The 13,762-nt window shown below is 43.0% G+C and overlaps 1 protein-coding gene across 1 annotated transcript in view; it reads left to right on the forward strand.

The window, feature by feature from the left end:
• naaladl2 (N-acetylated alpha-linked acidic dipeptidase like 2) overlaps positions 1–13,762 on the forward strand; it is a gene marked incomplete at its 5' end in the record, with an annotated part of 278,337 nt that overhangs the window by 242,603 nt on the left and 21,972 nt on the right. Inside the window, one exon of the mRNA XM_080724924.1 lies at positions 2,934–3,027. Coding sequence (XP_080581050.1) covers positions 2,934–3,027 — 94 coding nt within the window. The remainder of the gene's footprint in view (positions 1–2,933; positions 3,028–13,762) is intronic.

Here is a 13,762-nt window from a genome sequence, read left to right on the forward strand (position 1 = left end):
ATTTTCTAACTACAGAGAGGTAAGTCATGGTTTAACTTGTACGCGGTCGCGGCTGCTAACTCATCATCCTGGCAGCAGGCTACGCATCACGCATGCATTACGCACGCACCAATATCTTTTACCCCTGCTGTTAAACTGATCCTAGACCAGCATTATCATCTCACTGTTACACAGCCATTCATCTCGCTGCCTCACGGCTAACAGACCATGATCCTAGGTCAGGCCAGCCTAAACACAGCACACACGTTAAACAGAACTCCAGTAGCCTAGTTCGTTCCTTATAGCGCACGCCAGCGCGCGCGCACACACACATTGATTGATTGCTTTACAGTTTGCATAAAAAAGCAGAAAGTACACACACAATACGGGTCCTCTTGGGTCCTCTCGGGTAATACACATAATGATTGACAGCCCCGTATTCCGAGGGTGATGCGGCCATTCCGACCCGGCTATGATAAAACACTGACCGACCCTGTCTACTCTGCCCCCGGCCGGAGCTGAGGGGAGGGGGAACGGAGAACGCGTGTTGTCACTTGTCTCTTCTGTTCTTTTTCTTATTTAATAGGCTAACAACCACGGCCAGGTCTCATCATCACTTGAGGATAGTTTCCATTGTTTTATTTGTTTCCCTGTCTCCGTTCTCCTCTCTCCTCTCCTCTCTCTCCTTTCTTCTCCTTTCTCCTGTGGCTATGCAGGCAGATATCGCCCCCTCGTTTTTAGGCGAATTAAACGAATATTATACGCATATTCGCGTCGCTTTTTGGTGTGTATGGAAAAGGGCGAATGGCGAATTCTTCGCCTTTTTGGTTCGCTTATTCACGTCGCTTTCGCTAATTCGCCGGTGTGGACAGAGCTTAAGAATACAATTAGAAACATGTGCTCCACGGATCACTATCTCTACCCAACCTAGTCAGGGTTGTGTAAGTCGTGTTTTATTTGATTTTTTAATAGTTTTGGGGGAAATGTAGTTAGGGCATGACCTAGCTATGTGGGGAGTTATGTCATGATCTAATGAATAAAAAAATAAGTTTACAAATTCTATTGGACAACCTAAAGTGCAGTTAGTAAAGTAAAGCCGGCTGGTATAGCACCACCATGAGACTTATTTAAAAAATGTGGTTTGAGTGTCTTCCTTGGTCTACTGGCTGCATTCACGAAAAATATTGGCGCTGATTGTCCCAGTGGATTTGTGGGTTTAGCTCCAGACAGTCAGACACACAGGGGCAACAGTATTACTGTATGTCTGCCCCTGGACTTTGGCCTTGTGGAGATAAATATAATTAGACTCTTTGTCACGGCTCTGGTCAAAACATTGTACATTAGATGATACTCTGTCTGTATCACTTTTATTGAGTCCACTCTTCATATTTCACTCTCTCACAGTGCTTGTCTTGTTTTCTGCCCACATATTGTTATTCTCCTCACTGTTCCTCCGTGCCAGCGAGAGGGCAGAAGCCTGAATCAGTCCTGAGACTGTTTCCTGACCTTACTCGTCATCACTGAAGTCCCTGGTAGTCTAGTCCCTCTCACTCCATTCTGCCCTATGGCCTTGCCTCTCCATGTGGGGATGGGGTGGCGTGCGTGCGTGCGTGTGTCAGTGGGCAGATGAACTGAGGTCACTGTCTAAGAGACTGCTCACATTGAGGCAGACAATTGGCTTGTTGGACAGGGGTACAAGAGGTCAGATGTTGGAGTCACATATGCACACACACGCACGCACGCACGCACACACGCACGCACGCACGCACGCACGCACGCACACACGCACGCACACACGCACAGACACAATTTTTGTGTGCTTTCTGACCTTTCCTTTCCTTTAGATCTTTGTGCCACAGGCCATAGATAAAATGTGTTAGGATCACAGTAACTGTTGATGGTTGTGCAATATCTACTGTATACGTATACTGTAGGTCAGTGTGGATATTTAATATACTGTATGTTTAAGGTCAAAGTGGTGTTTTAGTGGTATATATGGACTCAAGTTATTTTATACTTTCTGTTTACACAAAACACAAAAGAAAACTGTTATTGTGACTATTATGACTTGTTTTTATTGTATATTTTAAATGTAAGTGGCTGGAGGATCTTGTATAAGCCAAGTCTCTGTAAAAAGGATGTACTACAACTTAAAAGCCATGCTGGTCTATTTCCAACTGTAGTAATTGCACTTGTTCTCATAAGCCATGTTTCCATAAACTTATTCGAATTAGGGAAGCAAATTATCAGAAATGCGTATTAAGACAAAGCAAATTTAGCCTGTTTCCATTAAACTGATGAAATGCGATTCTTGGGAGATCCTGTCTGGGTCCGTCTGACCGACCTGCTGTAAATACTTCCCGCGGGCTTGCACACAGTGCACAGAGCTGGGATGGGGCAGATTTTTTCAGACCGAGAGACGTGAGCACTGCTGTGACTCGCTGCAGCGTCGCAGATGCGAGCTGCTGTGAGCTTGTAGATCTGCCACTTTTGGTACATGCAACACGGTGTGATGACGAAGGGTCACTCCGTGTGTAACAACCGGTTTGTTTTGTGGGCTAACGCTATACAATGGACGTTAATTAAGCGCCAGGGGGAAGTGTTATAGGAGGACGATATGGACCAGAACGTTATAATTTATTCACATTTATCATCTGACCTGTTTCCATCCACAAACGCGCATTTAGTTTATTCGATAAAGCCTCAAAATCCACCTCCTCCAAGCGGATAAAAGTTTTTGCGGATAATGAAAGTTTATTTGAATTTTGAAGTGTTTTCATAAAAAATATTAAGCGCAAAATATTTTTGGTTTGGACAGTTCAGTATGTTGAGTAGCTTCCCAGCACATGTCTAGCATATCACATACCAAACCAAACAATTCTCACAATATAACATGCTAAACACAATGATCATACTCCACCACATCATGTTTTATTGTTTTGTTTTTTGCACAGATGACAGCTGAGGCCATTCTTCGTCTCATCAATGATCCTGTACTGCCCTTCTATCCTCTCGATATTGCACTGGATGTACAAAACAAACTAAGAGGTAAGAGTCATAATGGTTGTTGAACATGATGATGTTGGCTCTGAATAATAATCTGATAATTTGGCTCTGAATTTAGGAGTTGAATAGTGCAGCAGTTATTGATGTTGATGGGACAGAGGAGGCAAAATATGGAATATGGTCTTCCGTTCAGTGCATGTGGGTCTGGGTTTATGTGACTCTAGCGGAACATATAGTTTGCAGCCTCCAGAGTCTGTACTGGACTCTGGCACCATCACCGTGTGCGAGTTTTATGCAGTGACATAATTCATCGCACTGTCCAGGCAAAAGCTAGAGCGCAAAGCCACTGTGCGCGTGCACGCACACACGCCGTTCCAGCCATGTCCCGTACCATGTGCTCATGAATGCAGACTTGCTCTTGCACAAAACAGGAAAGAAACACACGCACGCACGCACACACACACACACACACACACACACACACACACGCGCGCGCGCGCACACAGCGGCCCTCTCTTCCCTAAGAATGATTTACAGTGGGTTCATGTTTAGATGAACATATTGATCTCTTCTCTCGCACCTCATTATTCCAAATTGATGTGTGTAATATTCAAATCAACTGGACACCATCTTTCTGATTCCTCACTCCAACCCTGGACCTTCATATCTGGCCCTGTTCTCTCCATTCTTCTTCCTTTCTCAAACTCAACTCTCATACTTTTTTTAGCTTTGCAATCTCCCCCTCCCTCCCTCCATCCCCAGAGTTATTTTTTTCTCTCTTATCACCCTCCTCCTCTTCTGTCCTCCTCCTCCTCTTTTCTGTCTTTTCATATCTCTGGTTCTTCTCCTTCAGTTATTTAGTGTCTGTGCTGAATGAGAGGAGATATGAACACCAGTGGCATCAGTTCAGATGCAGTTCAGATGCGCGCGCGTGCAAGACACCAGTCATGTTGCCATACCTTAGCAACAGACATTTATTTTAAGAAGTACATTTAATTTTTTTCCCTGTTTCTATGGTTTCATGGGCTGGATATGGCAGCCTGGAACAGTTGTTAATAAACAATAATGCATTGCACCTGTGCAGCTGACTTGCGGAACCTGGGAATATACCATTCTGTTAAGTTTGGGAGAATACAAGTCTGGAGAATATAATACCTTGTTAAAGTGACCATTTTGTTCAATTTTGCATTTGTAGTTATTTTACTGTAATTTAACAACATAATAACCAGCAAAGATATACGTAAGAGACATTCATGGATTTATATTTAAAAGTAACTTTTATTTTCCACCCTGAACCCAGGGTATGGCAGCTGCATACCCCTGCCATACCCAATTGACACCCCTGATGAACACGCCTTGTCTGGTCGTCCTTCACATTGTTTTCCTACAGTATTGTATGCGACTGCCTTATTAGTGTCCACAGAAGCTGCTTTTCACACTGCCAGTGGCATGCATTTCTTCCCATCGCCGAGCATCGCATTTCATCGCTCTTTACGTCCAGTGTTTTGTATTTGTTAGTTTTTTGGCTCATGGCCCTGCAAGCTGAAAATATTTCAACTTTTGGAGAGGAGCGCCACTCCTCAATTTCCGGTTTGACCATCCTATGTTTACCGTTGTTTCAGCGAGGCTACAACGGTGGATAGGTTTGAACATTGCGGGCATCTACAAGCGCTTAGTGAAGCGCTCTGGACAGGATATCCACAGCTCCTCCGCTCATAAAACTCTTTCTGTGGACACAGACCGTTATGATACAGTACTGTATGTTGCCAACCCACTGAGGTGGTGCACAAAGAATTATCCATTATGGAGTAGTTATCTCCTACAGTATATATAACAACGAGCAAGACCCAAATGTAAGAATGGTGGCCTCTATCTTTTCAAACATTAACCACTAAGTTATATACTTAGTTGCTGTGGTGGACAACACATAGGCTACTCAACCCCAGTCTGTTGAATCAAAGTAGAAATACTCCTGGTCAAATATGGGGTGGCCATAGCTGAGTGGTTAGTAAGCCTGACCTCATTTGTTCCTTCTACTCCAAATCTCTTCACCAAAAATATGCTATTTGACTAACCCTTTCAGCCAATGTTCACCTATTTTTGCCAAATGTTTAACTATTATGACATGGCATGCCCTTCCATGAGGTGAAGTTGAGGTATAGGTAAAGGGGTGTGATGCAAACAATATTTTCACCCAAAATATTATAACCATAATCTGCTGAGTAAAATCACAGTTTTTCTTTTAAAATCAGTACAGTAGCTACTGTATGTAGCTCTTATCTGGTCCTGCATGACCAGCTGAAAAAATAAAGGACAGGTAAGCTCAGAAAACATGCCTACAAACCATAAAGCTTTACTTCACTTCCACCTGTTTGCTACCGCAGGTTCAACAGGGACAGCTTCTCACAAAGCCGGTAAGGCTGGTTCTGCACTCCACATTAGTCAATCTGAGTCAAAGATGTAAAGAAAGAGAGAGAAAGGGCAGACAGGTGTACAATAATGATCAGTCATTTCTTTTTTTTCTCTCACTCTGGGCCTCTTGCTCTCAATCTCTCCACTCTCTCTCTCTCAGGTCATAATCTGTCCATTAGTCTCAGACAGGGAAGCGTATCCACTCCATCTAGGCCTTAATGGGACTGTGCTTACAAGCTTAGACAGGGCCAGCGGACCTGAGCGATTGAACGACTGTCTTAGTGGTACAATGAATGAGCTGAGGAGATACATATTGGTGATATAGAGCATCCTTTTTCACACACGCACACACAGTGTGCTCGTAAACATATATAACACCACAAGCTTACACAAGTTGTGTCGTAAGAGGAAACCTGCTCTCTCCGGCACACGCGCACACACAAACACAAAGAGCTAGAAACATTAGTTCTGTTGATGGTGCCTGGGGGATGTGAGTGGATATTACTCTTATGTCAATGATCCATGCGCACATTTATAATGTTCATTGGAACATTATTTTGTGCTATGCTATACCTAAAATGACCTTGCCCTGTCTCTGAATACAAGATGAATGCAGATTAACAACTTATTTTTTCCGTGTCTTCGAGGCATGTGGTTATGTGACAGTTTCCCATTTCTTTACACAGGCCTTTGCATTATTATAGAATGCCTGCGAGATCTTTTAATATAATTTCTTTATTGCTTTTGACAGTACATTTGTTATTAAAATTCTCACAAGATGTCAAAAGTTTTTTTTTGTTTTTTTTTCTCCCCTATGTGCACTTACAGTACACCACTGACAATACAACATGTAGCATACATACAACATACATTCCATCATACATAATACAAGTATGGTCAGTATCATTTCTCTCTTATTTTCCCTTATTATACCTCCTGGCACTCCTCAGTGGAACAGTTATGGCATATACAGACCAAAGAAAACAAAAACAAAAAAGTAAAAAAATCAATAAAGGACTAGGTTGACCAGCTCAAACAGTATACATACATACATTCATATAGCTTAGATGCCTGCGAGATCTTTTAAGCTGCACTTGTTGGGTAACAACTAATTTATATGAACCAATGTGTGTTTATATTCTATATTCTCCATAGTTACATAGATCTTTGGGTTTTACTTTTTCAAACATTCAAGATTTGTATTATTTATTTGAAAGAAATAAAATAAAAATATTCCAACAACTAGAAAGATGCAATTAGAAATTGAAAGTGTTGTTGCCGTGATGCGAAATCTCCATCTCCGTCATCCATATTTGGGAAAAGTTACATTTTTAATTAAAGTGCATGCCACCAAAACTGTGGGAGGAGTAGCGTGGCAAAATAAAGTTTATCTAGGGGGGAAGAAAGATGGAAAGATGGATGGATGGAATAAAGTCAAGTAGACAAGTACTAATAGTCAGCGGGGGCAACCACACTAAGATACATACATAAGAATGGTTATGTTTAGCTCTCACATAGTCTACAGTACACCATAATTCGGTTCAAATGCTTAGTCTGTACATGTGGGTGTAAAATTTGTATTGCAAATTAATGAAATGATGCACTGTGGGATGGGACATTCATATACATTCATTGTTGGGGGGTTGTTTTGTTTGTTCAGGGCCAAAATCTGTGTACAGTCTAATTTGTAGTTTCAATGCCTTTGATTTATTTTATTATTAACTGCTTTTAATAGCATGTATAACTATCTGCACAATCATAACAAAGAGGTTCCCATTATACACACAATGAAATGAAATAGGATGATAATCTTCACTTAGTTCATAGCATTCTCAGATAAAAAGAAAATATGGCCATGAGATATGTGAGGCGATCCGTCGGAGGACACATCACACATCATCATCAACAGCAGCAGCAGCAGCAGCAGCTCATTAGTGATCGACTGAGTTGAGAAGAGGCTAATGAAAACATACAGTACAAACAGAAATGCAGAGATGAAAGGTTATTACACTGAAGTAATATTTCATCGCCATAACTACGTTGACTTACCATAGAGCCTCCTTTGGGAATTTTCTACCAGGCTAATATGCAATTAAGATGAATTAATTAACAGTATAATGCATGCATGCCACCTGTGCACTAGAGGATGACACAGGAGTGGATTTTCACTCCTGTCCCGTCCCACTCCCGCAGAAAAAATCCTGTCCCATCCCAATCCTGGGCCAGAGTAAAAAAAATAATCCCGTCATGTCCCACTCCTGTACAATGACTCCTGGTCCCATCCCGCTCCTGGTCAAAATCACTCCCGTTCACATCCCGCTCCCCAAAAAAAAAAAAAAATCACGCAGATGTTTTTCTATTTTGAACCATATTATATTTGATATCATGTTTATTATTATATAATGTATAATTTTATAATGTTCGCAGTTCAAAGACCTCACTTTCCTGTGCAATTTATTTCTGCGATTTGATGAACTGGTCTGGGATGATTCCCGCTCCTGCCCACTCCTGTTGATTTTCATTCCTTGCCGTCCCGTTCCTGGCATTAATACAAATTTGACTCCTGTCCTGCGGGAATCCCACGGGACCCACGGGACCAACGGGAATTCCTGTCAAATGTCATCCTCTACTGTGCACCCCGTGGAGCAACTTCAGGTGCAATCCAAAGGTTCAATTCAGTTGTAGACTAGGTTCAATAATACACCCTATCTGTGTCAGGCCGGAATGGCCAGGGGATGGGGATTGTTCTGTGCGTCTGTCTGTCTGTCTGTCTGTCTGTCTGTCTGTCTGTGAGCAGCTAATCTCGTGCACTGCAGAATCACACTCATTCAGTGAGAGAATATTCTTATGGAGCCTGCAGGAGGTCAAATAGTGTCATCTGTTTAAAAGAATCTTGAAGTGGGCTTCAAATCCAACAGAGATTGTTTAACACCTGGTCCTAATGCTACAACATGAATTCAGCACCATGGCCAGAGTCACAGCTATATCCTCTGTGCTACAACATGAATTCAGCACCATGGCCAGAGTCACAGCTATATCCTCTGTGCTACAACATGAATTCAGCACCATGGCCAGAGTCACAGCTATACCCTCTGTGCCGCAACATGAATTCAGCACCATGGCCAGAGTCACAGCTATACCCTCTGTGCTACAACATGAATTCAGCACCATGGCCAGAGTCACAGCTATACCCTCTGTGCCACAACATGAATTCCAGAGAGTGTTTTCTGCTGGTGATTCAGTCAGAGTGTATCAAAGGGTGCGTTCGTAAATGCGCACCGGGTGTGGTAGAGCGCTCGTTTTATGGTTAGATGTCACAGTTATTGTCCACGACATTATTGTCCACGACATTGCAAGCGGCGCGAAGGCCAGCGGAGCGCCGCGCGAGTTACGAAGCCGTGGTGAATGCAATTGTTATATTACGGCCTGGGCAAGCCCACGATAAACGCCTGCGCAGTCCGGTGCGCATTTCCGAACGCACCCTTTGATACACTCGGACTGAAACACCAGAGGAAAACACCATCCCACATGAATTCAGCACCATGGCCAGAGTCACAGCTATACCCTCTGTGCCACAACATGAATTCAGCACCATGGCCAGAGTCACAACTATACCCTCTGTGCCACAACATGAATTCAGCACCATGGCCAGAGTCACAGCTATACCCTCTGTGCTACAACATGAATTCAGCACCATGGCCAGAGTCACAGCTATACCCTCTGTGCCACAACATGAATTCAGCACCATGGCCAGCGCTTGTTTGAAACCCTACAGCAGTGCAGCTGCATATCTCATGGCCATATTTTCTTTTTATCTGAGAATGCTATGAACTAAGTAAAGATTATGTTCTGACTTCTGCACCCCACGACTGAAACAGACCTGGGTAGGCAATAGAGGCTGGCGGAGATTTTTGACTGCACATTTATTTCAGTGATATTTATATTATCTTTTCACAAACGCTGGTTTAAGGTTATTTCTCTGGTGACTCGGACATCACCTATGCATTCCATATATGCTAATCCAGCGGTAGGCAGCCTGCTGCTGTCTGTTGCTACCTGCTGCTATCTTAGGCCCTCTGCCGTGGTAAGTAAAGGAATACTGTACAAGCTTTTTTTAAGTTTATTTTTTACATTTTAATCATAATTGATTATTGTAATAAGTATACATTTATTCTTACATTCTCCCATTTTAAAGGATTTCTTTTTGTCTACACACCAGATAATAACAACGAATACATTATTGAAGAAAAATAAATAATGTATTCATGCTTGGACATATCTGCTTGCTTTCACCACCAGGCTTTACTGGTATACGTATCTGCTTAGAGAAATTAGCAAACAATTTAAAAAAAAAAGTAATATTGAAAGATATTTCCAGAAAAAGGACGAAGAAGCAAACATAATTTTGCAGCTCCAGACAGATTTATTTTATTAATTGTGTCTTTGGATAATAAAAGTTACCTACCCCTACACTCATCCCATCAACATGAATCTCTCCCATATAGCGCCACCTCCAGGCCGATTTTTAAAAACACATTTTTGGACACTGCTCCTACAGATTTTGCCCTAAAATCACGAAAATCACTACACAGTATGTCTACACTCATGTCATCAACATGGATCAGGAAGATTTTGGCAAAACACATTTTTGCCCTATTTGTGGAGATAAGTGACCTACGGTCGCTTATCTCCCGATTAGGGAGCCTTACTGGTAAAAGTTACCTACCCCTGTGCTAATCACACAATCAAAGGATCAAACCTGGATGTATGGAGCTATACATGCACTAGCTAATAAATGAATGAAATATATTTTTAGATCAATAAATAAATATAATTGCGACCGTCAGGTCGCACTTACTATCAAAACCTCCACAAACTGTGAGTCAGTCAGTCAGTCAGTCAGTCCGTCCGTCAGTCTGTCTGTCACACCTCACACGTCACACTATTGCCCTGCTCATATCTCCGCAACCGTTGCCCCGATCCATGCCAAATTTTGCACACACACTCCTTGCCTGCCAAACTACAACCTCCAAGGACCCCCGGAGCTCCAGGGACCTGGACCTGGGGGTCCCCCAGATGTAAAAAATGACCAAATGTGCAAAAATGACCAAATGACCACCCCAACGGGGATGCTCACGGGGAATTCCCGGGGACCACCGACTCCTGGTGCTCCAGAACGGATGCAAAAGTGGTGGCGCCCCCAGTGGAGGACCCCCTCCACTGCAGCTCACATAAAATGCTGTAACTCGGGCTAGGAGCGTCCGGGAGAGCCGGGGCCGCTACCTATTCGTCCGCCAGGGCAACGCGGAGACCCCACCCCTCATTTCTCACATGGCCCTCTTCTAGCGCCACCATGAGGCCGATTCTTGCAAAACACATTTTTGGACACTGCTCCTACAGATTTTGCCCTAAAATCACACAAATCGGTACACACTATGTCTACACTCATGTCATCAACATGGATCTGTCCCATATAGCGCCACCATCAGGCCGATTTTTTTAATCACATTTTTGGACACTGCTCCTACACATTTTGCCCTAAAATCACGCTGCGACCTGACGGTCGCTTATCTCCCGATTAGGGAGTCTGACTGGTATAACGTACGTGCGTGGGTGCGTGCGTGCGTGCGTATGTATGTATGTATGTATGTATATATATATAGTATGTATACCAGTAAGACTCCCTAATCGGGAGATAAGCGACCGTTGGTCGCTTATCTCCACAAATAGGCCAAAAGTTTGTTTTACCAATTATCAAGACATTTGACAGTTTGCCATGGTTACTCATTGAAGTTGAATCTCCATATATGGAGATAACCTACGCATCACACTAAGTCTGACCTCACCAGCCCATATTTTGGCATGAGCAACTTATGTCTCCATATATGGAGATATGATGACATCACACAGTCCTCAGCCGATGATGTGGCGTGATGTCATACAATACACAAACGAGCCCTATAGTATAAAGGGGCAATTCTTGCCAGGAAAGAAGCATTTCTTCGACTCAGACCTTATCGCCAGGGTTGGCTTATAGCAGCTGTCGGTAGGACCATATATGGATTCTGTTAGTGTGGATCTCCTAACAGGGCATCATCTGGGATACAATCCCTTTTATGCCCATATATGGAGATCCCTAACATAATCCCTTTCATGCCCATATATGGAGATCCCTAACAGAATCCCTTTTATGCCCATATATGGAGATCCCTAACAGCATCCCTTTTATGCCCATATATGGAGATCACTAGCTAACAGAATCCCTTTTATGCCCATATATGGAGATCCCTAACAGAATCCCTTTTATGCCCATATATGGAGATCCCTAACAGAATCCCTTTTATGCCCATATATGGAGATCAGAATCCCTTTTATGCCCATATATGGAGATCCCTAACAGAATCCCTTTTATGCCCATATATGGAGATCCCTAACAGAATCCCTTTTATGCCCATATATGGAGATCCCTAACAGAATCCCTTTTATGCCCATATATGGAGATCCCTAACAGAATCCCTTTTATGCCCATATATTATGGAGAAATCCCTGCTCTGAGTATCTGACATCAGTGTGATGTCACCTGTTTATGCCCATATATGGAGATCCCTGCTCTGCGTATCTGGTTGCTATGGTAAACAGTTGGTTGCTAGGGTAAAATAACATGGTTGCTATGGTAAACAGTTGGTTGCTAGGGTAAACAGTTGGTTGCTAGGGTAAACCCATGGTTGCTAAGGTGGTTGCTAACGTACACTAACAAGTTCTCAGTTAATGTTATCTTTCATTTAATTGCGACCGTCAGGTCGCAGTTACTATCAAAACCTCCACAAACTGTGAGTCCGTCAGTCAGTCAGTCCGTCCGTCAGTCAGTCTGTCTGTCACACGTCACATGTCACACTTTTGCCCTGCTCATATCTCCGCAACCGTTGCCCCGATCCATGCCAGATTTTGCACACACACTCCTTGCCTGCCAAACTACAATCTCCAAGGACCCCCGAAGCTCCAGGGACCCCCAGATGTAAAAAATGACCAAATGTGCAAAAATGACCAAATGACGACCCCAACGGGGCTGCTCACGGGGAATTCCCGGGGACCACCGACTCCTGGTGCTCCAGAACGGATGCAAAAGTGGTGGCGCCCCCAGTGGAGGACCCTGCCACTGCAGCGCACATAAAATGCCGTAACTCGGGCTAGGAGCGACCGGGAGAGCCGGGGCCGGTACCTATTCGTCCGCCTCGGCGGCGCGGAGAACCCACCCCTCATTTCTGACATGGCCCTCTTCTAGCGCCACCATGTGGCGGATTCTTGCAAAACACATTTTTGGACACTGCTCCTACAATTTTTGCCCTAAAATCACACAAATGGGTACACAGTATGTCTACACTCATGTCATCAAAATGGATCTGTCCCATATAGCGCCACCTTCAGGCCGATTTTTTAAAACACATTTTTGGACACTGCTCCTAAAATTTTTGCCCTAAAATCACACAAATCGGTACACACTATGTCTACACTCAGCGCCACCATCAGGCCGATTTTTTTCAACCACATTTTTGGACACTGCTCCTACACATTTTGCCCGAAAATCACGCTGCGACCTGACGGTCGCTTATCTCCCGATTAGGGAGTCTTACTGGTAAATTAGATTTGTAAATGCTAGTATCTTTCAAGATGAAGGGAGTCATTCAAAACAAACTAGATTATGATAGATTATGAGGGAAAAGGGGATAGACTGGTGGAGATCTATATTGCTTTAAGCTATTTTTATAGACCGTAATCCTGCACAGACATGATTAGCGGTAATTATGTGGTGCCTCTCACCTGCCAATTACTGTATGCATGGGTTTGTGTGCATGCATACAATATGTGCATATTTTCTGGCTACTCTGCTGATGACGTGCATGTTTGATTAATAATTTATACCGGTAAACACATATTTCTCCTTTACAGTATTTGGTGGACCACGCAGACTCAGTGGAGAGGGGGAAAATGCAGCATTCATTAGGGGTGTAACGATATAGTAACTGTATCGAAATATCGTTTTTAACTTAAAAAATCGAAGTATATCGAAATGAAAACAGCTAAAATCGAATCATATTGTTTTATTTTGTATCGTATCGAATCGGCAGTGCAAAAATCGATTGTATCAATACTACCTACTTGTGCATTGTATTTAGCATTTTTAAGAAGAAATTTTTTAAAGGAGGGGTTTAATTACTTTCCTTTCCATATAGCTACACTGGTCTATCGATACATGTGTGTGTAATCTCTGGGTTCATCTCAAGGTGCATGTTTGTCAGTATACAATGACCATGTATTTGGCAGATAATCACTGTTTACTTATTTATATCCATAATAATACATGTTT

Source organism: Nannobrachium achirus (genome assembly GCF_963921795.1).
Source record: "Nannobrachium achirus genome assembly, chromosome: 1".
Classification (NCBI taxonomy): domain Eukaryota; kingdom Metazoa; phylum Chordata; class Actinopteri; order Myctophiformes; family Myctophidae; genus Nannobrachium; species Nannobrachium achirus.